This window comes from Chiloscyllium plagiosum, unplaced genomic scaffold (assembly GCF_037043375.1).
Source record: "Chiloscyllium plagiosum isolate Xiang-an unplaced genomic scaffold, Cpla_swu_hap1 HiC_scaffold_35, whole genome shotgun sequence".
In the NCBI taxonomy this organism is placed as follows: domain Eukaryota; kingdom Metazoa; phylum Chordata; class Chondrichthyes; order Orectolobiformes; family Hemiscylliidae; genus Chiloscyllium; species Chiloscyllium plagiosum.
In genome coordinates this window covers 54,783,301-54,809,747 of record NW_028270173.1, presented here as the reverse complement: position 1 = coordinate 54,809,747, position 26,447 = coordinate 54,783,301, and the positions used below count along the sequence as shown (strand labels likewise).

Below are 26,447 nucleotides of genomic sequence, written 5' to 3'. Positions count from 1 at the left end.
GGGAAGAACTATAAAGAGCATTGAGAGAACTTGGACATGGTGCTTTAATGTTTCTCCAAGGGGACTGTGTACCTTACGAGGGAAACATATGTGTTCGAGGCACCCCAAGCGACATACCTGAGCTACAGAGCCAACAAGACCAGGTTACACCCAGTTGGAAGATAAAGTGAGGATGACCAAACGCTCCCCAGCTTCCATGTCTGTACTGGAGCTTGGGTCACTTCATTATTTAGCAATTGATTGCTGATTTGAATAACACTAATAATTCCTGTATTATATATTTCTTCATTCGATTTTTTTTCTTCAATCCTAGCTTTCTATAAAATTTGCAGAATTATTTTTCCTGGTTTGACTGCAATAGACAAATACCAAAGCTATGTTTCTGTGAGAAATATGGAATGCTCTTTTTTCAGCTATACTTCCATTGAATTATTTAAATTATTCTTTCACTTCACCTGAGCATTTGCACCCTATTTCAAACCAAAACTAAAACTGAGCTCAAAAACAAACTGCCTCTGGCTGGTGTGTGTCGCTGGCATAATCATTTCCCGACTTAATGCAATGTGAATTCTGAGGCTGGGACTCAGCGTGTGTACACACACATACGTGCTCAAATACACCATGCTCCTCTTCCTCCTCCGACCACAAAGCACTGTGCACACAATGGGCTGGATGAGGATGAAAACCCAGCGTAAAGCCCCCTGTTTCCGACCCCTGCTTTTCTCTGCACTCTGCAGAGGCCAGCTCAGAGTGTACACCATCACAGGCAATGTTAAGTCAGTGTTAGTGAAGCCCAGTTCCTTCACTCAGACCAATCGCCTCTCCTCCCCTGATGTCCCAGATGTGGGATCTAGTCTGTCCACTTCTCACTTTGTTTCTTAAATAAAAAGACAAAGATTTTAATAGTTATCTCAAATGCAGGTCTCTTGTTTTTTTCTTAATGTTTCATCTTTTCCAGGTCATCAATTTGTTGCTGTAACATTTTTGCTCAGCAAGCTGCTGGGTTTCTTCATGCCGAACTTTATTTGAAATAAATTGTTTATTGCTCATCCAGCCAAGATCTGAAGCTGCTGCCCACGGGGAGTAAAAGGTTCTCAAAAGGCCTGATTGCTTTTTGGAGGGTGGAAAAGGTCATTTTGCCCCAGTGGAAATGAGAAGTGTTGACAATGCTCTGCATATCTACTACAATCTCTGCAGGGAGAAACACCAGTCCGTGACCCTTTTTCAGAACAAGAGGATGTCCTGGGCCTCAAATGTTGGCTCAGTTTCTCTCTCTACAGAGAAACTGTAGAGTTAAAAATCACACAACACCAGGTTATTTGGAGGCACAGTTGGATGGAAATGTGGTGTTGTGTGACTTCTAACTTTGTACAAACCAGTCCAACACCAACACCTCCAAATCATCTGTCCGCAGATGCTGTCTGAACTGCCGAAAATTCTCAGCATTTTCTGTTCATATTCCAGATTTCCAGCATCTGCAATACTGAGCTGAACTATTATATGCTCCAGTAGCATTTATAAATTTGGTTAGTTCAAGTTAAAAATGGGAAAATATTTCTCACTCAACGCAGAGTGCAATCTTTCTGTTAACAAAACCCTCTTTGGTCAAGGAAAGTAGCACATTGTTGCCAGGGAAGTTGCCAAGTTCCACTCCTTTCGATATGACAGTGGGATATTGTGTAAGAGCAAGTTCAAAGAAGCAGAGCTGGTTGCCTAAACAAATGGACAAGTTCTGTCTGTCTGACAAAGCAGTGGTTGCAAAGTGGGCCATGCTTAAATCTGAGCTTTCAAAGTGTTTTAAAAATCGAGGAATGAAATGCAAGAGGCAAAAGTTTTGCGAAATGCAAGTAAAACATTGCAACTCCAACTCTTTAACTGTGGATGAATATTCTGAGTTCCGAAAGGATTTGAAGGAAGGATTAAAGAGTGGGATGAGGGTGTTGGATGTAAGGAGCTCACAAATAGGGCATCACCAAGGTGTTTGATCCCTCTCCCTGGACATGGAGCCTGGATTTCATAGCTGGGATTGAATTTGGTTTTTGTGAGCCACAGAATAAGAGGGGACAATGAAAGTGGAATTTCTGACAAATCTGACCTTATCAAATGTCTGGTTTGTCCTCTTGATCATTACAGTCAGAATCACCTTTGCTGTGTTTGCATGTTGGTTCACCAGGTCGGTGACATAATTCCAGAAATGCACATTGAAATACTCTGCAATGAATTGGAGATGTTCTGATGGGTTTTACAGTCACAAGAACCTATTGAAACTCTGTTGACCATTGCAAAATTTCAAACCATAGGAAAATCTTTAATACCTGAGACTATTATGTACAGCAAAGTGAGTAAGTTTAGTATCTGTAAAGGAAACAATTAAAGGAGCTGGTTGATAAATATTAAAATAAGCATTACAACAATGTACTGGGTTCCATCAATCATAAAAATGCAAAAAACACCTGGAATATCACCTCTGCAAGAAATTACTCTGAAAATCACTTTAATGCTGAAAGATGCAATTAAAGAGACAGACTAATAAACATTTACCCCAAAAACCACCTGATCAAAGTGAGGCTCATCCACACATTGACTCTCTCCAATAATCCACCAATTTATCACACTCTTAGAATCCTGTCTGACATTTGAGGCAGAATCAGATTCAACTGGGTCAGGATTAACTGCTGCAGCCTCTCTGAGCAGGGAGTAAACACAGAATCAGTGTCACTCAGACACTCGATGGAGTCAATATGCACACTGGGGAGAGGCTGGGACACAATCCAGGGATTGGATTGTTCAACAGAAGATCACTGACCAGAATAGGAACCTGGGATATAGCTGGAATGTTATTAACCTGGAACAGTGACTGGAATATACCCGATCAATTATTAACCTGGAACAATACCTGGGACACATCCAGTACATCACTGACCTGAAATAGTAACCTGGTACACATCGAGACTATCACTAATTTGGAACATTAGCCTGACATACACCTGATCTATCACTGATCCAGAAAGTAACCTGAGACCCTGGATTACTTGTCAATAACATTACTTTACCCCATTGTCCCCCGTACCTCTGGTGTGGAACAGGAACCTCGGTTAATCTTGATATTGCACCCAGGATTGTACTTTTCTGATTTGAACCATTTCTCATTCGCTTTGTGTTCTCTGATCTCTTTAGGCATCCTACTATTGGGAGACCTGGAGCGTCAGGTTGGCTGTATAACAGGCGGCTGATCAAACATCCCCCATTTCAAACTCTCACCAAGAGATCACATTCACCCCAGAAACACACACACACTTTCACACACACAAACACACACATTCTCTCACACACAGCCACATACTCTCACACTCACGCGCACACACACTCTTACACACACACAGCCACACACTCTCACACACGCACACACAAACACACACACTCTCTCACACACACACACACAGCCACACACTCTCACACTCATGCACACACACAAAACCTCACACTCTCACACTGACGCACACACACTCTCTCACACACACTCACACACACAGCCACACATTCTCACACTCTCACACTCTTGCACACACACAGCCACACACTCACGTGCGCACACACACACAAACACACACACACAAAACCACACTCACACTAACACACACACGCGCACACACACACGCACACACTCTCACACTCACACACACACTCTCATGTACACAGGCACACACACATACACACACACACTCATGCACACACACACACACTCACACATGCACACATACAGCCACACACTCACACATGCACACACACAGCCACACGCATACACACGCACACCCACACTCACACACACAGCTGCACTCACTCACTCACATACACACACAGAGCCACACACATGCTCTCTCTCTCTCACACACACAGTGCCCCCCACACACACACAGCCCGACGCACGCACACATATCCATACACACACACATACCCATGCACGCACGCACACGTGCGCACACACACACATGCACACACACACACACACACACGCATACACAATTTTTTGGCAAGTTCCACCTTTGCCCTGTACAGGACAATGTTGGAGAGATTATCTGGGGAACGGGGTTCAGGTCCACCCCTGCGTAGAACTCCAGGGAAGTTGTGTGGGGAGAGAGAGGGAGGGAGAGAGAGAGAGAGGGCAGGCGGTCAGTCATTTGGAGACTGCGCCTGGGCTCCCATCGATGTCCAGGACTGTTCTTGGCAGCGTTTCAGTAGGCCGAGTTCATTTTTAATCATTGTAAACAGAAGACAAGATCAGGGTTGAAACACTTCTTTGATGTAAGGTTTCTTTCGGGACCTTGAGATCTTCTTCGGATAATCTGAAATGTGGATAATTGATATTCGCATGATTGAGGTTCCTCCGTAGAAGATTACCCAGGCGTGCCCTATTCACAAAAAGCAGGACAAGTCTAACGTGGCCAAATGCTGACCCATCAGTCTACACTTCATCATCAGCAAAGTGATAGAAGGAATGCTATTGAGTGAATTCCTCACTGATGTTTGGTTTGGGTTCCACGAGTGACATTCAGTCCCCGATCTCATTACAGCCTTGGTTCAAGCATGGATAATAGATTGGAACTCAGGAGGTGAGCACGACTACACTTGATATCAAGACAGCAAGAGCAAACTTGGAGTCAATAGGAATCAGGGAAATCTCTCCACTGATTGGAGTAATATCTACCCTGGGTCTACAGCTCCAGCCAGCAGCTTCATTAATGACTGTCCTCCCGCCAAAAGGTCAGGGCTGGGAATGGTCACTGACAAGTGACCAATGTTCAGCACCATTCACAACATCTCAGGTACTGACACAGACCATATACAGCAAGACCTACGTGGGAGCCTGGTTGAGAAGGTAAGGTATGATAAGAATAACAATAATAAGGTTGAAGATCTGAGATGCCTCAAGAGGGGCCTCTTGGTTCGAGATCGGTCAAAAGAATCGACAAATGCGGTCTATTCAAAAAGCAAGGGTCATTAGTTTATTGAATTAAGGTACCCTGACGTAATTCTGTCCAGCAACACAGAGATTGAAGCTTCTGTGTTCCTTGGTGAAGCTGCACAATTACATTTGAAAATTACACATTATTTTTTTAAATAATAGTACAGCATAAATCACAAAAAAGACCAATCACATATCATGAGGTGACATGATTTACAGCAAGTTAATCCAATGATATTTCCTGGGAAAGAGTTCTTCGTTACAAAAATGTCCAATCAACTGTGATATGGTGATGTGATTGAAGACAGGCTAATCCAATGGTATTTTCTTTAAGAAGGAGATCTTATTTATGTAAATTGTCATGCCATGTATCAGTTCAAGGTTAGTTAATTGTGTCATTATTGTTCTTATGAAAACTCTATTGTCCTCTTATCTTTGAACTGCAACATAATTCTGCAAATCAGCAGTATGTTCAGCAGTATGGTTCACAGGCCATTTTATAGTATTCTTTTAAATCAAGAAACCATTTTGATGTGATAAAAATCTACATATTTTTGTTGCTTAAATGCAAATTTTAGATCCTCAGGGTAAGGGAAGCTACAGGGCAAATTGGAGCCAAAAGTGGACTTGGCTTTGTGACAGGAAGTAAATGATTGGTAAAAAAGTTTGATGATTGGATTTGTGTATGAAGCTTGTGTTCAGCAGTGCACTGCAGGGTTCAGTGCTGGCCCTTTGCTACACATAGCGTACATTAATGATTTGCAAATGTATACGTACGTTACTTCACATGTCAATGTGAGACACCCAACCTCCAGTCAGTGACTGTAAACTACAGCTTTGTACAGGCAGTTAAGTGTTAGCGAAAATTACACCAAACTTTATTAAATCATTTGTTTTATTGATAAGGTCAGAAGTCACATGACACTAGGTTGTAATCCAACAGGTTTACTTGAATCGCAAGGTTTTGGAGAGCTACTCCTTCATCAGATCAAGGCAGGTGACGTTTTATTCATAAACAGATGATAGCTGATTAAACTTTTACAGTTTCAAAGCAAATCACTTGATGAAATACAATTCTCCATGGAATATGGAAACACTTGTTGAAAATCTTGTTGACAGTCATGTACACTTTTTTTGTAGAGGAAATTCAGAATAAAACCTTAGAATTAAGTATTGGCTATTATTGAATGCAAGCAACAGCATCTGAAATAATTATTTGAAGAAAAAAATTCTGAATCAATGAAATGGTACCACATAATTATAACAAAAGTTGACCACAAATGTAACTGTCATGTTTAACTCATCTGCCTCTTGCTGAAGCAGTCCTTGTGTTCATTCTTGGTCCATTACAGGAAAAGGGCAAACAACTAATTTGCTCGAAACCAACAAGTGTCGAAGTGTTCCAGGCTGCATGAAAGAACCATCTCACGTGCTAGAGAACCAAGCTAAATGGCACATATTACACAGAAAAAATCCCATCTTTGCAAGTTTAAGAGTTGATTGTTTCGAACATTTGAGAAACAAACAAAACCAGAATACATTGTTTGGTGGCAGTGAGTATCTATGACCAAGCCGAAACCACTTTAAATTAACAATACCACTGGTTTGGAAAATCAACCCACATTCGTGCCAGAAGGAAAGCATCTTGAATTGTACAGAAATGAAAAAACAGAAACATGGGCTGACAGAATGATGAATGTACTGCTGGAGCTCACAATTAATTAGGAAGCTGATTATATCTTAGAGGCATTCGAAACATTTAAACCAAAGCACAAACTGCCATTCAGTGGCTTCCTGAAAGGCACTAGCAACAGTGAGAGAGCCGAGATGCTTCCTTGACTTGATTCAATACACAAGCACCTTCATATTAAATGTGTCAGAACACACAGCAAACCTGTGGGAGGTGTTGTATGCTAAATGTCAGAGCTGCCTGACAGAAGTGCAAAGAAATTTCAGAAGGTAATATGCAAGTAGTTCTGTCTATTATACAACAACAGAAAGAAAACTGTCCCTCTCCAAATAGATGCTTATACCAAGGAGATAGGGAGAGATACAAGGGGGAAAGACAACAGCATTGACATCCAAAGCTCCATCCTCAGATACTCCAAAAGAAAGGAACACTTTCATGGGCCTAAGAATTTCCATGTTGATGTCCCTGTCAGGAAGGTCATCGTGGAGAGTGATGAATGAAGCAAACCCACAAAAAAGCAGCTGCAAGATGCCTGATGTTATTCTTGAGGTCTCAGAGTGACAATTCCAATCTGAAAGACAAGGCCAGGAATAGAAATGGAGCTGGCACATACCTGGTTCTCAGTTGTTGCTACAGGTGAAAGATGGACTAGAAAATCAATGTGGAAAGACTCATCACTTTGTGAAGGTGACGCTGCCCTGAACCTGAATCAGATTAGAATCAGATTAGAGATGAGATCGACAAAGTCAAGGAGTTACAGATGGTTCGTGAGCAAGAGATCCAGAGATCACCTGGTCAGGTCCAGCAATCACAGCCAGCAGTACAGCTGCAGCATGGTGACTCAGTGGTTAGCACTGCTGCTTCACAGCGCCACGGTCTCACGTTCGATTCCAGCCTCAGGCAACTGCATGGAGCTTGCACATTCTCCCGGTGTCTGCGTGGGTTTCCTCTGGGTGCTCCAGTTTCCTCCCATAATCCAAAGATGTGCATGTTAGGCGAATTGGCCATGCTAAATTGTCCATAATGTTCAGGGATCTAGAGGGTAGGTACATTAATCAGGGGTAAATGTAGGGGAATGAGTCTGGGTGGGTTACTCTCTGGAGGGTCAGTATCGACTTGTGGGCTGAAGGGCCTGCTTCCACACTCCAGGGATTTTAATTCTTAAAAAAATGACAGCTCAGTGAAAAATGGGGTTCCCACTGACTGGATCCAGAATAATTGCGCCCAACACAATACATGAAGATCACTTGGAATGGAGAAGTGGAAGCTCAGAGTCATAAAGTTGTGTACTGGACAGGCATCTACAAAGACATTGAAAATATAGTGTCTCCATGCAATGTATACCAGGACGAGAAAAACAGCCAATAGAAAGAGAGGATGATAGCTGCTGACGTACCATCCAGATCATGGCACGTTTGTTCACACACAATCAAGAATCAGAGCTCATTATTCAGGATGGCTACTTCAAGTTTAACCCTTTGATGGAATAGGTATAAGACTCACAGCAATGATCTCAGTAAAACAATTTTAGGGGCTTGCTGAGCAAGGGATCGCTGAAAGATTAATATCAGAGAATGATATCCAATTCCCAATCACAAAGTTGAAGGATTTCACTGAATAGTATGGGTTCAACATCATTTCCTTCACATCAAGATGTGCCCAGATCATCAACAGAATCCCCTGTGAAATGCTGAGACAAAGGGAGACCCAAACTTGACCTTATGCTCACTTTGATCCACACCCCTCAAAACTTACATAGAGCCAAGGGGAGGTGATGGCCCATTGGTATTATCACTAGACTGTTAATCTGACAACCCAGGCAATGCTGTGGGGACCCAGGTTCAAATCCCATCTTGGCAGTTGGTGGGATTTGAAATCAATAAATATTTGAAATTAAGAGTCTAATGATGACCATGAATCAATTGTCAATTGGCAGAAAAACATCTGGTTCGCTAATGTCTTTACAGAAGGAATCTGCCATCCTTGCCTGGTCTGGCCTCCATTTGACCCTGGACCCACACCAATATGGTTGACTCCTAATGCTCTCTGGGCAATTAGGGCTGGGCAATAAATGTAGACCTAGCTAGAGACATCCTCATCCTGTGATTGAAAATAAGCCAACTGTGGAGTTGTTGAATGGAAGATGGTGTAAGATCACTCTTTAATCTAACTACATTCTCCAGGTGACCAGGAGGAAGATGGACAACAATTCACTGGAGTAGAAGAAAGAGGAGGTTTACATTTAAACAAATATGCTCAAACTGAGCTGCGCTGTTTCTGGAAAAACTATACTTATACAGGGACCAGTCACAAATGCCTGGAGTTAAGCAAAACTGTCACTAATGCTGAGGTAGCAAGGTCATGCAAAATGTTGAGTGAAATTAGTGAGCAAATAAGAAAAGACTGAGTCCATATTCAACCTCCACCAGAGCTGGGAACATGGAAAAGACCATCAACAATCCCAGAAATGTCACTATCCAGGGAGTGAAGATGAACAGGATCACCAGAAAGAACATAGCATTAGCAATAGTGAGCACAATTCTGAACAACATGGAAACTTGGAGCAGGACGTGTCCATTCTGCCCTTCCAGCCTGCTGTACTATTCAATATTATCATGGCTGAACATTTATTGCAATGTCGCATTCCCACTTTTTCCTTTCGGTGCCTTTAAAAAGTGGGAATGTATCTCCATGCACAATAATACCTGGGCAACATCCCAGCATCTCATCACTGAGAGCAACAAAAGCCAAATCTCCAAGTTGGAGACACAATGAGGTACCTCAGCGATACCATTCATTTCCAAATATCAACTGACAGTCTTCCTTCGTTTGGAAATGGTAATGACTGGAATTGGTCACACTGGGACTCCTGTTGTGAGCAGAGATTCCAGGAGCTGATCTTTGACTGAATTTAACTAAATTGTTGAAACTGAGGTGAAATGGAATATCTTGTTTTTAATCTTTCAGACACTCAGCATCATGGATTAGGTCCTCATTGAGGGTACTGGTCATCTGTGACTGTCACTGGGGTTGGGATGTTGTTATGAGCCCACAGGAAGCAGTTTGGCCTCGACTGTGTCTTTATTCAATTGACTGTAAGGTGGATCCTACGATAAGAGCCTCATGGTAGAGGTCACATGACAATGGAAAGCCTGGAGGTACATGATCACAGCATTACTTCTGTACTTCCCAAAGAGATGCTCACTCTAACATCTTTGCTGAAATTGGAAAGAATCGAATCAAAATCTGCAGTAAGTAGCTGGAAGTAGATGGATTGTGGGTAGATAGATTGCAGGTAGCTGCCTGCATCTGACAAATAAAAATCCTCTTAATGCAGTGATGTAAATGTGAAGCAGAGCACATTCTCTGCCTCTGGATCCAACACTGCTCATTTCAAATCAATCCTTGATCAAAAGATGGGATGAATATGTTTTATCCTCATGCCCTGCTGTAGTCCCAGTCTACCAGTTGCATCCTTTTGGATGAGACCAGCTTGATCAGTAGTGCTGCTGCCCAGTCAGTCTTGGTAGTGTACATTGAAATGTCCCACCCAAAATACGTTAAATGCCCCTGCCATACTCAATGTTTTCACCAAATGCTGTTCATTAACTGGCGGGGGGGATGGGGGGGGGGGGAGGGTGTGGGGGATGAGGGGGGAAGGATGGTGCATGGTAGGGCCACTAGACCACCCACCCACCAAGATGAACCCAATGCAAACCTACAACTACAGCTGTCAACAGGTAACCACATTCCAGCCACAGGTTTCAGACTCCAAGCAGTCAAAACCCACAGGGGAATTCAAGATTTTGAATGGACTTACAATAGACATTGAGAGGTTGTTTCAACTGGATGGGAAATCTAGAACATGGGGAGAGAGTTTCTGGAACAGAGAACAATCATTTAGGACAGCAATGATTGTTAATTTGTTCACTGAAAGCGTTCGGCATCTTTGAAATTCTTGACCACCGAGGTCTGTGGATGAGACATCACTGAATACATTTAAGATTGACATACAGATATTTGAGTTCCTCTGAGAATTGCATGATCTGGGGAGTGAACAGGAAAGTTTAATTAAAGCTGATCACATTGAATGGCATTGTTGGTTTGATAGGCTTTATATTCTTCTCCTAATGTTATTTCTCATTTTTCAATGTCAATAACTGAAGCATTTTCAAACCACCATTGCCTGTTACAATATTACCAGAGATCTGCCAAAGAACATCTCACTTTCCAAACAGGAGAAAGCACAGAACACAATATGAAGTGAATCAATAACTGCTTCTGGTTTGGTTACAGCTGGATGGAATTGGGTAAGTCAGTGAAGAGGAATTAGGAATATTTTATTGGAGAGGAATTCTTTTGTTCACAGAGGGAACAACTGAAACAACTGAATGACATCATTTACTAATTAGACATTTCATTACTGACATCATTTATTCCAGCCCGAGATGTGAATTATTTTAAAGATGGGAACCAATTGAACATGCCAGAAATCTTCCCATTCAATCTTTCCCAAAGTCCTTTCTTTGCGGCTTTGCCTTTGTATTCGGTTGGTAACAGCTCCTCGTTCCTGGCTATTTTTGCCATGATCTCAGCCTGTTGTTTGACTGTATTCAGTGACTGGATCCTCTCCCTGAACCCAGGCTTTGCCTCCTCTTTCTCAGATTGAATCAGCAGATCAATATATTCTGGGGTTGACAATGGGTTTGGTCTGAGAGCTATTTCCTCAAGTCTTAAAATGCACTGAGACGATGTTTCAATCAACTCCAACACTACATCCTGCACATCCTCTAACTCCTGCTGAAGTTTCTTCATGATTTTCTGTTGTGTCATCTTTTCACCAGATGCTTTCTCATACTTTTCCTTCAGCTCTGCGTATGTTTTTTTCTCCTTTTTGGTTTCATATTTAAATCTGTACTTTTGGTTGAAATGAACAGACCAGATACATTTACCTGGACAGACTGTGCAGTATCCATGCTTGTTCATTGCTGCACATCCTATTTTACCATCATCATTAGGAATGGCACAGGGATAGTGACAGGTGATGAAGCATTTCTGACAGTTGGTTATGTAATTACCGCTCCCACTGATATCGATCTTCACTGGAACTGTGCTTTCTACCTCATACTCAAAATCTTTATTGGCTTCCAGATCGAGCTGATGTTGGTTCAAAGCTTGTTGTGTCTTCCTGATCTCCTCCAGTTTGGTCAAACCCATTTGGATTTGTGGCTGTAATCCCTCTATCGCAGCCTCCAGCTGCTGACGCTCCCTCAGGACCTCCTTTGTCAAACGTAAGCTCTTTGTTTCCATTTTGCTCAGAGCTGAAAAGAATTTCCTCATACTGTTTGATCCCATCTTCCAGAACATTGCATCAAAGGTATCGCTATCTTCCTCCTCCTCACTGCTATCATCAGGGCCCCTCTTGTTGACAGAGTTACCAGGAGTTGGTCTTTGAGCAAATATGGCTGAATTGTTGAACTTGAAGTGAACTGGGAAACCTTTTTTATCTTTGGGACACGGTACCTCAGCAACATTGATGGCCTCCAGAACAGGGGGAACCTGCCCATCAGCGAATGTCACCAGGATTCGGATGTTCTCTGCAATATCTTTACCAAAAATGGAAAGAATTGAATCAAAGACATATTTCTGTGTCGGGGTCAGACGAGCCAAAGAGGCCTGAGCAACAAAACACACGGCATCGATCTGATCGACACCACCTGGGGAAGTGAAGAACTCTCGGATCTGATCAGTGAGCAATTTATCTCGGGTTATCCCCCTGGTGTCTCCGAATCCTGGAGTGTCGATGATAGTGAGAGAGTAATCAATCTGGAATCCTGCTCGATAGTGCAGTTCATAGGCAGTGATTGATGATGTCTGACTTTCAGCCTGGGATCTTCCTGTCCCTTCATTGATTAATTTGTATCTGAAGTTGTCCTCCCATCCCACACCCAGGATGTAGTTGACCATCCCATTGATGAGGGTTGTTTTTCCTGCTCCTGTTGCTCCAAGAACCATGATTGTCCTCACACTGTGTTTTCCAGTGGGTTTTCCAAAGGAGCATTTTATATGGTGTCCAGCCTCATCAAATACCTTCTTCTGTAAGGGCAGTGTGTAAATGGGAGGGTTCCCCCTGGCTGTTAATGTACATTCTCTGAGAAGTTTCACAGCCAGTCTCTTTGGCTGATTCTCTGTTTGTATTAAACCCTCCTCACTTGGTTCACTCGAACCTCCTTCTCCACAATCATTCTCTGTGTTGGAGGGAACTGCCTTTCCTTCTCTCAATCCTGTCCTGTCCTGACCATTATCAATGTTAGCTCCACTCTCAATCCCTGCAGAAAGAACAAGTCAGAATATATTAATATGGACATGAACATGGTGAATGAGAAAGGAGAAAAATGCAGATCAGCTAAGATAGTTTCCATGTGTTATATTTATGCTTTACCTGTCCCAACATTCATCAATGACAAAAACACTTGGAGCGGATCACATTGATTTTACAGAGATTAATAAAGTATCATATGGTGTGGATCATATGATCTAATAGTGTTTATTGATCTACTGTTAGTTGGATTGTTACCTGAGATCAGACAGTCAGATCGGTCATCACCCAATCGGAAAGCACAGTCCCGAGCTGCCTGTCGTTTCCCCTCTGTATGTCTGTGACTCATTGTTCCACACGATCCAATCCAGTCTCACCGGTAATTGAAGATCACAGCTTGATATCTGTCACACAGAGTCATAAAAACTCAAACCAGAGCTTAGACTTTCACAAACCATTGAGAACATACTGTACAGGTGCATAACAGCCTGATGTGGGACTGCACTACCCAGGACTGCAGGAAACTACTGAGGGTGGTATACCCACTCCAGACCATCATGGAAGCCAACCTTCCATCCATGGACAACATTTACACAGCTCACTGTCGTGGAAAGGCTGTCAACCATCATCAAAAGGTCAAGATTAGAGTAATGCTGGTCAGCAGGTCAGGCAGCATCCGAGGAGCAGGAAAATCAATGTTCCGGGCAAAAGCCTTTCATTCCTAGTGAGGGGATTTTGCCCGAAATGTCGATTTTCCTGCTCCTCGGATGCTGCCTGACCTGCGGTGTTTTTCCAACACCATGCTGATCTTGACTCTAATCTCCAGCATCTGCAGTACTCACTTTCGCCTACATCATCAAAGACCACTCCCCCCTTCCACCCTGGCAATGCTCTCCTACAACCTCTTCCATTTGGCAGAACATGCAGAAGCCTGAACCATGCACCAGCAGGTTCAAGAACAGCTTCTTCCCAGCCGTTATCAGACCGATGAATGGATGCCTTCGCCTCCAATAATCCTGACCTTGCTCACGTCACTCTCACTTCGGGCACGTCCTGTGTAATGTAACCTGTACACCTCGATCTCAGTCTTTTTTCATCTATTCATCCTTGCTTACTGTGATCTGCTGGTAATGCTCATTCCTGATGAAGGACTTATGCCCGAAATGTCAATTCTCCTGCTCCTCAGATGCTGCCTGACCTGCTGTACTTTTCCAGCACTACACTCTCGACTCTAATCTCCAACATCTGCAATCCTCACTTTCTCCTTGTGTTGCTCCTAAACGAAGTTTTTCACTCTGCCTTGGTACAGAGACAATCAATTGATCAGTCAATCAAACCAGGAGCAACATGCCATATGGCCCATGTCCTGTCCCTGAGTCAGATTGCCAATCACGTTCAGACCCAAGACTGTAATAGCAAAGGACAGGATGCTAAGTTGTTTAAAATGAAATGAAAAGAAGCAGCTCCTTGAACAGAGCAAGATTAATGTCATACCAAGACAGAGACTGCAGCATGAAAGATAAAGGACAGATTCACAACCAAGTCATCATGGTATCAACACCACACATGGTGCAAACTGTTGCTGCTGGGAGAATATGAAATATGTTGTATCCATTGACAGTCTGTGCAGGATCAATTGATTGTCTGTGTTGTATCCACCTTCATATTGACGATACCCTCCATCATGTAATATGGCACAGCAACATGGAATGGAATAGTCTTCTGGCAAATCTGACAACTTAAACCTGGGCTCCCTGAGGAGGTGTGAGCCAATAGCAGCAGCTGAACCATACACAACCACAATCTGTGAGCTCATGGCCCCCCTGAACCAGAGTAATAACCCTGGTGTACTGAGCAATGTAGGAGGGCTTGCCATGAGCAACACCAGGAATACACAGATGGGAGGTGTCAACCTGGGGAGGCAATGATACAGGAGAACTGACATGCTAAACAGCTTGAGACAGAGCTAAGTGATCCCATAACCAACAGATCAAATCTAAACTCCCATCACATCCAGTTGTAAATGCTGGTGGACAAACAGAAAACCAACAGTCAGAGGAGGAGGAGGCAGAAATACCCAGACCCTGACTGAATGGTCACCCACAGGCCCTGGTTAATGCTCAGGGACACAGATCAGAATTTCAGCATTGCAGCTGGCAGAATTCCAATGTAATTCAGAAACCAGGAATGATTAGTGAATGGAATACGAGGCCACTCAGCCCTTTGCACTTGCTCCACCATTCAATAAGATCAGGGTTGGTCTGATTTTAACCTCCGCTCGACATTCCTGCATATCCCCAATAATCTTTCATCCCCATCATCATCAGGCACCTATCTCGCTTTGCATGCAAAATATTTCAAGGTTCTGCATCCACTGCTGTTTGAGGAAGGGAGTTACAAACACTCACGCCCCTCTGAAGGAAATAAGTGCTTTGTTTTAAACAATGACACCCAGTTCTCGATTCTCCCACAAGAGAAAACATCCTTTCAACGTCCCTCCAGTCAAATTCCTGCTGTATTTGCATTTTCATTACATTATTTCTGACTCTTCTAGACTTCCAAGGGTTAGGATTAGCCTGTCTAGCCTTTCCCATAAGGCAATCCACTCATTCCAGGTATTGGTCTGGTAAACCTTCTCTAAGCTGCTTCCAACATTAACATGAATGGCAAGTACAGTGATCAGCATTGTACACAGTACTCGAGATACAGTCTTACCATTGCCCTGTATAACTGAAGCACAGCCTCCCAACTCCTCACAATCAACTGCAACATTCTAATAGTTTTCCTGATTACTTGTTGTTCCTGCACATTAACATACGGGGATTCATGCAAAGTTAAAAACCACACAACACTAGGTTATAGTCAGAGTTTGCAGTAGAGTAATGTGCTGCGGTGCCTATCCTTGATCAAGATGCATGTATCCAAAAAGAGACAGTTGCTAACGAGTAATCCATGGTGAGTTTGATGGTGATATGAAACTCATTGGGAACACTGTGTAGTTGTTTCAGTGATTCCTTGTCATGGGTCCAGAGGAAGAAAATGTATCTGGTGTATAGTGTTGGTTGAACGTCCTGCATAGAGAAGAATTCTTGTTTGAACCTGTGCATGAAATGTTTGGCATATTGGGTGCAAACTTGGTCCCCATGGCTGTTCCATGTGTCTGGATGAAGAACTGGTTGTTGAAGATGAAAATGTGGTCAAGGATGAAGCAGATGAGTTGTAAGACGGTGCTAGGAGATTGGCAGTTGTTGGCGTTGAGCACTGAGGCTGTTGCCCTGATGTTGTTATTGTGGTGGATGCTGGTGTAGGTGCTAAAGATTGTGACAAGGAATGAACCCAGTTCGACTGATCCGTGGGTGCTGAGTTTCTGTAAGGAATCTGGAGTTTCATGACAGAAGTTGGAGGTCCCCTGTACAATGGGTTTCAAGATGCCTTTGACATAGCCAGAGAAGTTCTCACACAGGGTCCCATTGCCTGATACGATGGGGCATCCTGGTGTATTGGCTTTGTGTATGTTCGGAAGGCAGTAGAAGTTGCCTTCACGTGAAGTACGTGACATGAGGGTCCATATGAAACTCTGAAAGACTGAGTGACACAGTGGCACAGTGGATAGCACTGCTCTCACAGCACCAGAGACCTGGGTTCAGTTCCTGCCTCAGGTAGCTGTCTGTGTGGAGTTTGCACATTCTCCCTGTGTCTATGTGGGTTTCCTCTGGGTGCTCCGGTTTCCTCCCACAGTCCAAAAAATGTCCAGGCCAGGTGAATTGGCTATGTGAAATTTCCAGTAGTATTAGATGTAGGGGAATGGATCTGGGTGGGTTGCTCTTTGGAGGGTCAGTGTAGGCTAGGGCTGAAGGGCCTGTTTCCACACTGTAAGTAATCTAATCAAAGTTTTGATAAATGTGTTCTTCACCCAGACCCACAGAACAGGCATGGGGACCCCAATATCCAACATTTTCATGCAGAGGTTCAAACAAGTCTTCTTCTCTATGCAGGACCTCCAACCAACACTATACACCAGTTACATTGACAACGTTTTCTTCCTCTGGACCCATGGCAAGGAATCACTGAAACAACTACACAGTGATATCACCGAGTATCATATCACCATCAAACTCACCATGGACTATTCGTTAGCATCTGTCTCTTTTTGGACACATGTATCTTGATCAAGGATAGACACCGCAGCACCTCAATCTACCACAAACCCATGGATACCCTCGCAATGGTACTCTAATTTTCCTCGCTTCTATCCGAAGCATATTAAGATAGCCACCCACTGCAGACACATCCTACGCATACACATGATCTCATTAGATTCAGGATAGGTTCCTTTCAATTATAAAATGACAAACACAACTCCTTTACACAATAAAGGAGGGAGCCAGAATTTAGAAAACTGAACAAATTACAGTGAACTTAACATCCGTCATAGGGACAATGTTCAAAGTTATGATTAAAGGTGGGTACTTTGGATACATTCGAAGTAATCAGGCAGAGCAAGTATAGTTGTGTCAAAAGGAAATCATGTTTAACAACTTTATTGGAGTTACCTGGTGATATAACTTGTGCTGGAGAAGAACAGAAACAAGTAGATGTATTGTATTTAAATTTCCAGACGCAGTTAATAAAGCGTCACATCAAAGATTAGGGTAGAATATAAAATCTTATGATGTCAGGGGTAACATAATGGCACATATTGCAGATTGGCTGGCTCTGATATTGGTTGGGTCGGTTTAGGTGATGGTGAACTGGTGGCATAGGGACAGTAGTGTTGATGGTACCATCATTGATGGTAATGGGCTGGCTCAGGACTGACCGATTAACTCTCTTCAAGCTATGTCTTTCCTTTTGTCCTTGATTTGTAAATTATTCAAAATGGCACATTATCCCAGTGACAAATGAAAGTTTTACACTGTATTTTATTGTATTCTGTGACAATAAAATCAAAATAACTCAAATAAACAGAAATCCTGACGTAACACCCACAATGGGGAATTTCCCGGGAATTTCCATGGGCTGATTTACCCGGTAACTTCAATCTGATCATGTAGCTGATCTCAAAGTGAAGCTGAGGCCTCAGTCAGATCAGCCATGTTCGTATCCAATAACAGAATGGCTTCAGGGGCTGAATGGCCTCTTCCTGCACCTCCTTCTCTCCTAGTCTGGACCCAGCCCGGAATTCCTGTTTGGAAAAACCCAGAAGAAATAGATAGGATATTTGGGTCAGTAAAAGCTTCCCAGGAAGTGGTGCCACTGCCTGGAAGATCTGGTGCCTCCATAATCCCTGCCATTAGACACTCGCCCACAGCGACTGATCAGGACAACATTCAAGGGAGAAATGGGAAGATACCCACTGGAACTTCCTGAACGTGGGAATGCACTGACTGTGTGGTAACTGCCCAGGAGACTGAATGACAGGGGGTCATTACCCACCATCTGGAACTTTCGGTAAAGGTCTCTAACTCTCCGGGAGATGTGGGGACTCTAGAGGGTTCAGACTGACTTACCTTGACAGTGAGCCAGGAAAGGACAGAGCGAGTTAAACCAGCTCCAACTGCTGACTGTCACCAAACACTCACATAGAAACCCTATCAATAACACTGACCACACCCCATCACTCTCACTGAACTCCTTCCCCATAACTGATCTCACCATCCTCCTGTAACTGACTGCATTTAAATGCAGTAACTTTGATCTTTATGGGATTTGAAATATTCTAACATTGTCTGACATAAGTGTGATTCATTCACCCACACCACAAATGAGACATACTCATGGAACTATTGTCACACTAACACAGCCATTGTCACACTCACACACATTCTTACTGTATCACAAGAACACACCAGGCTCTCTCACACTTACACATACAAACAGATTAATTCACTTTCAACAGGATCCCTTGACATTAGATTATTTCACTGAACTGTAAAAGAAGTGCCTGCTTTCTCACTTGTGGGGGAATCACTGCAGTGAGTGAGGCAGCAGTGGAGTTACTGAGTCTCCTAGTCCCGTTGGTCAGGGAAGGGTAGGGGACTGATCCAACATTATCTGTGTGTCTCAACACATCAGCAACCTCAAGACGGATGTTGCTGTTACAGTCTAACCAGTGTAACTCAAAGAGAGAAAGAACCCAGAAAAATAGGTCATATTTGGAATTGAGCTAGTCATTCCCAATTCTCCAGATGGAGCGATAAGGGATAAGCCAGACCAATATATTGTTTGCTGGATATTCCATCGGGTTGTCTCACACACATTTGTATAAAAGCACAGTTCAGGGGTAGATGCTTCACAGTCAGACACTCATTTTCCACTCACACCCACCCAAATGGAATCTCACACACATGCAGCTGCTATTACACTGACATAACATTGATCACATTCAGCCACCCTCTCACTGTCTCACAGTAATGTAGGAGACAGCCCTCACACTCATATACACAAACAGCTAAACTCACACTCACAGGTTCCCTCCCACATGAATCTATTTCACTGACTTGTACATGAAGTGTCTGTGATCCAGCTGTGGGGGAGATCACTATCGGGACTGGAGGGAGCAGGGTTTTCACTGAGATCTCGGCTTCTGTAACAACGGCACTTGTTAGAAAGCAGAATCACTGCTGAAGACCCTTGGCCTTGTTGGGGGTTAAAGCCAGTGTCCGATTGTTTCAGTGACGAAAGATCATGTGTCAACAGATATTGGGATGTGGAGTAAAGCTGCGATCAGATGTAGACAAGGATTATTTACTGTAGGCACTGATGTTTCCTTACCAGATTGTCACAATCTGAACATATACACAGAATGCTGCTGCTATCTCAGAGATTCAGCTGTGGGGTTGCAAAACATTTTACTTTCACTTTTGTTCATTCGCAGTTTTTCCTGACAATGAAACCATTTCCAAGAAATGCGAAAAGTTTTGTTTTTACTCACATCTCGCAATGGAGAGAGTGGCCCAATATTATTGGATTAATTATCCACAGGCCCAGACTAATACTCTGGGACATAGGATCATAACTGACAGCATTTATCTGATGGCATTAAAGTGAATGAATTAAATCTAGGAACTGAAGTCTGTTGTCAGAATAGTGACCATGGCTATGAAGACCGATTATGGGAAAAATTCATCTTCAATCATTAGTGGTCTTTGAGGAGGGAAATCAGCTATTCTCTCCTGGTTTGGCCCAGATGTGACTGCAGACCCACAGACGCTGCTGACTCCTAACTGTCCTCTGGAATAGACACTCAATTAAGGACAATTATGTTTGGGCAACAAATACATACCTTGCCTGGAACAGTCAAATCAATGCAAACTTAACTGTTTCACTGAACACGGCGATGGGAAAGGGCCACACATGTCAAAGTGTGATATAAGGAATTAAATTGATTGTCTATCCAGTGTTGCCCAGGGCATTAGAAACAGCATCTGCTGTGCTGGGGCCTGCCGTTATTAAGGATCAGGATAATTGTGGAGTATCCTCCTGCAGTGAGTTGTTGGATTTTCCTGCCACATTCAGGATTGGATGTAACAGGACAGCAGAGTTTTGATCTGATCCATTGGTTGTGGAATTGCTCAGCGTTGTTTATTAGATGCTGCTTCCCTGCTTACAATACACTCGTCCCAGTTTGTAGTTTCACTAACAGCATGCTGTGTGGTGCTGCCAACATGCTGAATGGGATAGAGTGAGGATAGAGCTACCCACTGAAGACAGGGCATCCAGAACAAACTGTGGGCCGTGAGCAGCAGCAAAATCAGACTCTGCAACTTTGTGCCTGACATATCCCACACTCCACTATGACCATCGAGCCAGTGCATCAACACTCTCCAATAGGATGGCACAGCGACATGAGTAAAATGATGGGTCAGGGACAGCAGTAACAGGATAGTGCAGGGACAGCAGTAACAGGATGGGCCAGGGACAGCAGTAACAGGATGGGCCAGGGACAGCAGTAACAGGATGGCGCAGGGACAGCAGTAACAGGATGGGCCAGGGACAGCAGTAACAGGATGATGCAGGGACAGCAGTAACAGGATGGTTCAGGGGCAGCAGTAACAGGACGGTGCAGGGACAGCAGTAACAGGATGGGACAGGGACAACAGTAACAGGATGGGTCAGATACAGCAGTAACAGGATGGGCCAGGGACAGCAGTAACAGGATGGTTCAGTGGCAGCAGTAACAGGACGGTGCAGGGGCAGCAGTAACAGGATGGGACAGGGACAGCAGTAACAGGATGGGTCAGGGACAGCAGTAAAAGGATGGGCCAGGGACAGCAGTAACAGGATGGGTCAGGGACAGCAGTAACAAGATGGTGCAGGGACAGCAGTAAAAGGATGGGCCAGGGACAGCAGCAACAGGAAGGGACAGCGACAGCGGTAACAGGATGGTCAGGGACAGCAGTAACAGGACGGTGCAGGGGCAGCAGTAACAGGATGGGACAGGGACAGCAGTAACAGGATGGGTCAGGGACAGCAGTAAAAGGATGGGACAGGGACAGCAGTAACAGGATGGTCAGGGACAGCAGTAACAGGATGGGTCAGATACAGCAGTAACAGGATGGTCAGGGACAGCAGTAAAAGAATGGGCCAGGGACAGCAGTAACAGGATGGGTCAGGGACAGCAGTAACAGGATGGTGGAGGGACAGCAGTAAAAGGATGGGCCAGGGACAGCAGTAACAGGATGGGACAGGGACAGCAGTAACAGGATGGTCAGGGACAGCAGTAACAGGATGGGCCAGGGACAGCAGTAACAGGATGGTGCAGGGGCAGCAGTAACAGGATGGGCCAGGGACAGCAGTAACAGGATGGGACAGGGACAGTGGTAACAGGATGGGACAGGGACAGCCGTAACAGGATGGTCAGGGACAGCAGTAACAGGATGGGACAGGGACAGCGGTAACAGGATGGTCCGGGACAGCAGTAACAGGATGGTGCAGGGACAGCAGTAACAGGATGGTGCAGGGACAGTGGTAACAGGGTGGGTCAGGGACAGCAGTAACAGGATGGGACAGTGACAGCCGTAACAGGATGGTCAGGGACAGCAGTAACAGGATGGGACAGGGACAGCGGTAACAGGATGGTCAGGGACAGCAGTAACAGGATGGGACAGGGAGAGCAGTAACAGGATGGTCAGGGACAGCAGTAACAGGATGGGACAGGGACAGCAGTAACAGGATGGTCAGGGACAGCAGTAACAGGATGGTGCAGGGACAGCAGTAACAGGATGGTGCAGGGACAGTGGTAACAGGGTGGGTCAGGGACAGCAGTAACAGGATGGGTCAGGGACAGCAGTAACAGGATGGTGCAGGGACAGGGACAGCAGTAACAGGATGGGACAGTGACAGCCGTAACAGGATGGTCAGGGACAGCAGTAACAGGATGGGACAGGGACAGCGGTAACAGGATGGTCAGGGACAGCAGTAACAGGATGGGACAGGGACAGCAGTAACAGGATGGTCAGGGACAGCGGTAACAGGATGGGACAGGGACAGCAGTAACAGGATGGTCAGGGACAGCAGTAACAGGATGGTGCAGGGACAGCAGTAACAGGATGGTGCAGGGACAGTGGTAACAGGGTGGGTCAGGGACAGCAGTAACAGGATGGGTCAGGGACAGCAGTAACAGGATGGTGCAGGGACAGCAGTAACAGGATGGTCAGGGACAGCAGTAACAGGATGGTGCAGGGACAGCAGTAACAGGATGGTGCAGGGGCAGCAGTAACAGGATGGGTCAGGGACAGCAGTAACAGGATGGTGCAGGGACAGCAGGAAGAGGATGGGCCAGGGACAGCAGTAACAGGATGGGACAGGGACAGCGGTAACAAGATGGTCAGGGACAGCAGTTACAGGATGGTGCAGGGACAGCTGTAACAGGATGGGCCAGGGACAGCAGTTAAAGGATGGCGCAGGGACAGCAGTGACAGGATGGGCCAGGGACAGCAGTAACAGGATGATGCAGGGACAGCAGTAACAGGATGGTTCAGGGGCAGCAGGAACAGGACGGTGCAGGGGCAGCAGTAACAGGATGGGCCAGGGACAGCAGTAACAGGATGGGCCAGGGACAGCAGTAACAGGATGGCGCAGGGACAGCAGTAACAGGATGGGCCAGGGACAGCAGTAACAGGATGATGCAGGGACAGCAGTAACAGGATGGTTCAGGGGCAGCAGTAACAGGACGGTGCAGGGACAGCAGTAAAAGGATGGGACAGGGACAACAGTAACAGGATGGGTCAGATACAGCAGTAACAGGATGGGCCAGGGACAGCAGTAACAGGATGGTTCAGTGGCAGCAGTAACAGGACGGTGCAGGGGCAGCAGTAACAGGATGGGACAGGGACAGCAGTAACAGGATGGGTCAGGGACAGCAGTAAAAGGATGGGCCAGGGACAGCAGTAACAGGATGGGTCAGGGACAGCAGTAACAAGATGGTGCAGGGACAGCAGTAAAAGGATGGGCCAGGGACAGAAGCAACAGGAAGGGACAGCGACAGCGGTAACAGGATGGTAAGGGACAGCAGTACCAGGACGGTGCAGGGGCAGCAGTAACAGGATGGGACAGGGACAGCAGTAACAGGATGGGTCAGGGACAGCAGTAACAGGATGGTGCAGGGACAGCAGTAAAAGGATGGGCCAGGGACAGCAGTAACAGGATGGGACAGCGACAGCGGTAATAGGATGGTCAGGGACAGCAGTAACAGAATGGGCCAGGGACAGCAGTAACAGGATGGGTCAGGGACAGCAGTAACAGGATGGTCAGGGACAGCAGTAAAAGGATGGGCCAGGGACAGCAGTAACAGGATGGGACAGCGACAGCGGTAACAGGATGGTCAGGGACAGCAGTAACAGGGTGGTGCAGGGACAGCAGTAACAGGATGGGCCAGGGACAGCAGTAACAGGATGGGACAGGGACAGTGGTAACAGGATGGGACAGGGACAGCCGTAACAGGATGGTCAGGGACAGCAGTAACAGGATGGGACAGGGACAGCGGTAACAGGATGGTCCGGGACAGCAGTAACAGGATGGTGCAGGGACAGCAGTAACAGGATGGTGCAGGGACAGCAGTAAAAGGATGGGCCAGGGACAGCAGTAACAGGATGGGACAGCGACAGCGGTAACAGGATGGTCAGGGACAGCAGTAACAGGGTGGTGCAGGGACAGCAGTAACAGGATGGTGCAGGGACAGCAGTAACAGGATGGTGCAGGGGCAGCAGTAACAGGATGGGTCAGGGACAGCAGTAACAGGATGGTGCAGGGACAGTGGTAACAGGGTGGGTCAGGGACAGCAGTAACAGGGTGGGTCAGGGACAGCAGTAACAGGATGGTGCAGGGACAGCAGGAAGAGGATGGGCCAGGGACAGCAGTAACAGGATGGGACAGGGACAGCGGTAACAGGATGGTCAGGGACAGCAGTTACAGGATGGTGCAGGGACAGCAGTAACAGGATGGTGCAGGGACAGTGGTAACAGGGTGGGTCAGGGACAGCAGTAACAGGGTGGGTCAGGGACAGCAGTAACAGGATGGTGCAGGGACAGCTGTAACAGGATGGGCCAGGGACAGCAGTAACAGGATGGCGCAGGGACAGCAGTAACAGGATGGGCCAGGGACAGCAGTAACAGGATGATGCAGGGACAGCAGTAACAGGATGGTTCAGGGGCAGCAGGAACAGGACGGTGCAGGGGCAGCAGTAACAGGATGGGACAGGGACAACAGTAACAGGGTGGGTCAGATACAGCAGTAACAGGATGGGCCAGGGACAGCAGTAACAGGATGGTGCAGGGACAGCAGTAAAAGGATGGGCCAGGGACAGCAGTAACAGGATGGGGCAGCGACAGCGGTAACAGGATGGCGCAGGGGCAGCAGTAACAGGATGGGCCAGGGACAGCAGTAACAGGATGGGACAGGGTCAGTGGTAACAGGATGGGACAGGGACAGTAGTAACAGGATGGGACAGGGCCAGCAGTAACAGGATGGTCAGGGACAGCAGTAACAGGATGGGCCAGGGACAGCAGTAACAGGATGGTCAGGGACAGCAGTAACAGGATGGTGCAGGGACAGCAGTAACAGAATGGGCCAGGGACAGCGGGAACAGGATGGTCAGGGACAGCAGTAACAGGATGGGACAGGGACAGCAGTAACAGGATGGTCAGGGACAGCAGTAACAGGATGGGCCAGGGACAGCAGTAACAGGATGGTCAGGGACAGCAGTAACAGGATGGTGCAGGGACAGCAGTAACAGAAGGGGTCAGGAGCAGCAGTAACAGGATGGTCAGGGACAGCAGTAACAGGATGGTGCAGGGACAGCAGTAACAGGATGGTCAGGGACAGAAGTAAAAGGATGGGCCAGGGACAGCAGTAACAGGATGGGTCAGGGACAGCAGTAACAGGATGGTGCAGGGACAGCAGTAAAAGGATGGGCCAGGGACAGCAGGAACAGGATGGTCAGGGACAGCAGTAACAGGGTGGTGCAGGGACAGCAGTAACGGGATGGGCCAGGGACAGCAGTAACAGGATGGGACAGGGACAGCCGTAACAGGATGGTCAGGGACAGCAGTAACAGGATGGGACAGGGACAGCGGTAACAGGATGGTCAGGGACAGCAGTAACAGGATGGTGCAGGGACAGAAGAAAAAGGATGGGCCAGGGACAGCAGTAACAGGATGGGACAGCGACAGCCGTAACAGGATGGTCAGGGACAGCAGTAAAAGGGTGTGCCAGGGACAGCAGTAACAGGATGGGCCAGGGACAGCAGTAACAGGATGGTGCAGGGACAGCAGTAAAAGGATGGGCCAGGGACAGCAGTAACAGGATGGGACAGCGACAGCGGTAACAGGATGGTCAGGGACAGCAGTAACAGGATGGTGCAGGGACAGCAGTAACAGGATGGTGCAGGGGCAGCAGTAACAGGATGGGACAGGGACAGCCGTAACTGGATGGGACAGGGACAGCGGTAACAGGATGGTCAGGGACAGCAGTAACAGGATGGTGCAGGGACAGCAGTAACAGGATGGTGCAGGGATAGTGGTGACAGGGTGGGTCAGGGACAGCAGTAACAGGGTGGGTCAGGGACAGCAGTAACAGGATGGTGCAGGGACAGCTGTAACAGGATGGCCAGGGACAGCAGTAACAGGATGGGACAGGGACAGCAGTAACAGGATGATGCAGGGACAGCAGTAACAGGATGGTTCAGGGGCAGCAGTAACAGGACGGTGGAGGGGCAGCAGTAACAGTATGGGACAGGGACAACAGTAACAGGATGGGTCAGATACAGCAGTAACAGGATGGGCCAGGGACAGCAGTAACAGGATGATTCAGGGGCAGCAGTAACAGGACGGTGCAGGGGCAGCAGTAACAGGATGGGACAGGGACAGCAGTAACAGGATGGGTCAGATACAGCAGTAACAGGATGGGTCAGGGACAGCAGTAAAAGCATGGGCCAGGGACAGCAGTAAAAGGATGGGTCAGGGACAACAGTAACA

General features: G+C 46.1%; 1 protein-coding gene across 2 annotated transcripts in view; it reads right to left on the bottom strand.

The window, feature by feature from the left end:
* Positions 1–4,964: 4,964 nt before the first annotated feature.
* Positions 4,965–26,447, bottom strand: part of LOC148140938 (uncharacterized) — an 87,611-nt gene continuing 66,128 nt past the window's right edge. Inside the window, exons 1-3 of one of the 2 annotated variants that reach the window (XM_087979694.1) lie at positions 17,526–17,625; positions 13,231–13,376; positions 4,965–12,982 (exon numbers count right to left, since the gene is read on the bottom strand). In XM_087979694.1, the coding sequence (XP_087835820.1) occupies positions 11,109–12,982; positions 13,231–13,321 (1,965 nt within the window). In that variant the 5' untranslated portion in view covers positions 13,322–13,376; positions 17,526–17,625 and the 3' untranslated portion in view covers positions 4,965–11,108. Of the gene's footprint in view, positions 12,983–13,230; positions 13,377–17,525; positions 17,626–26,447 lie in introns of those variants that run through there. The other variant, XM_087979693.1, reaches the window with a different exon arrangement.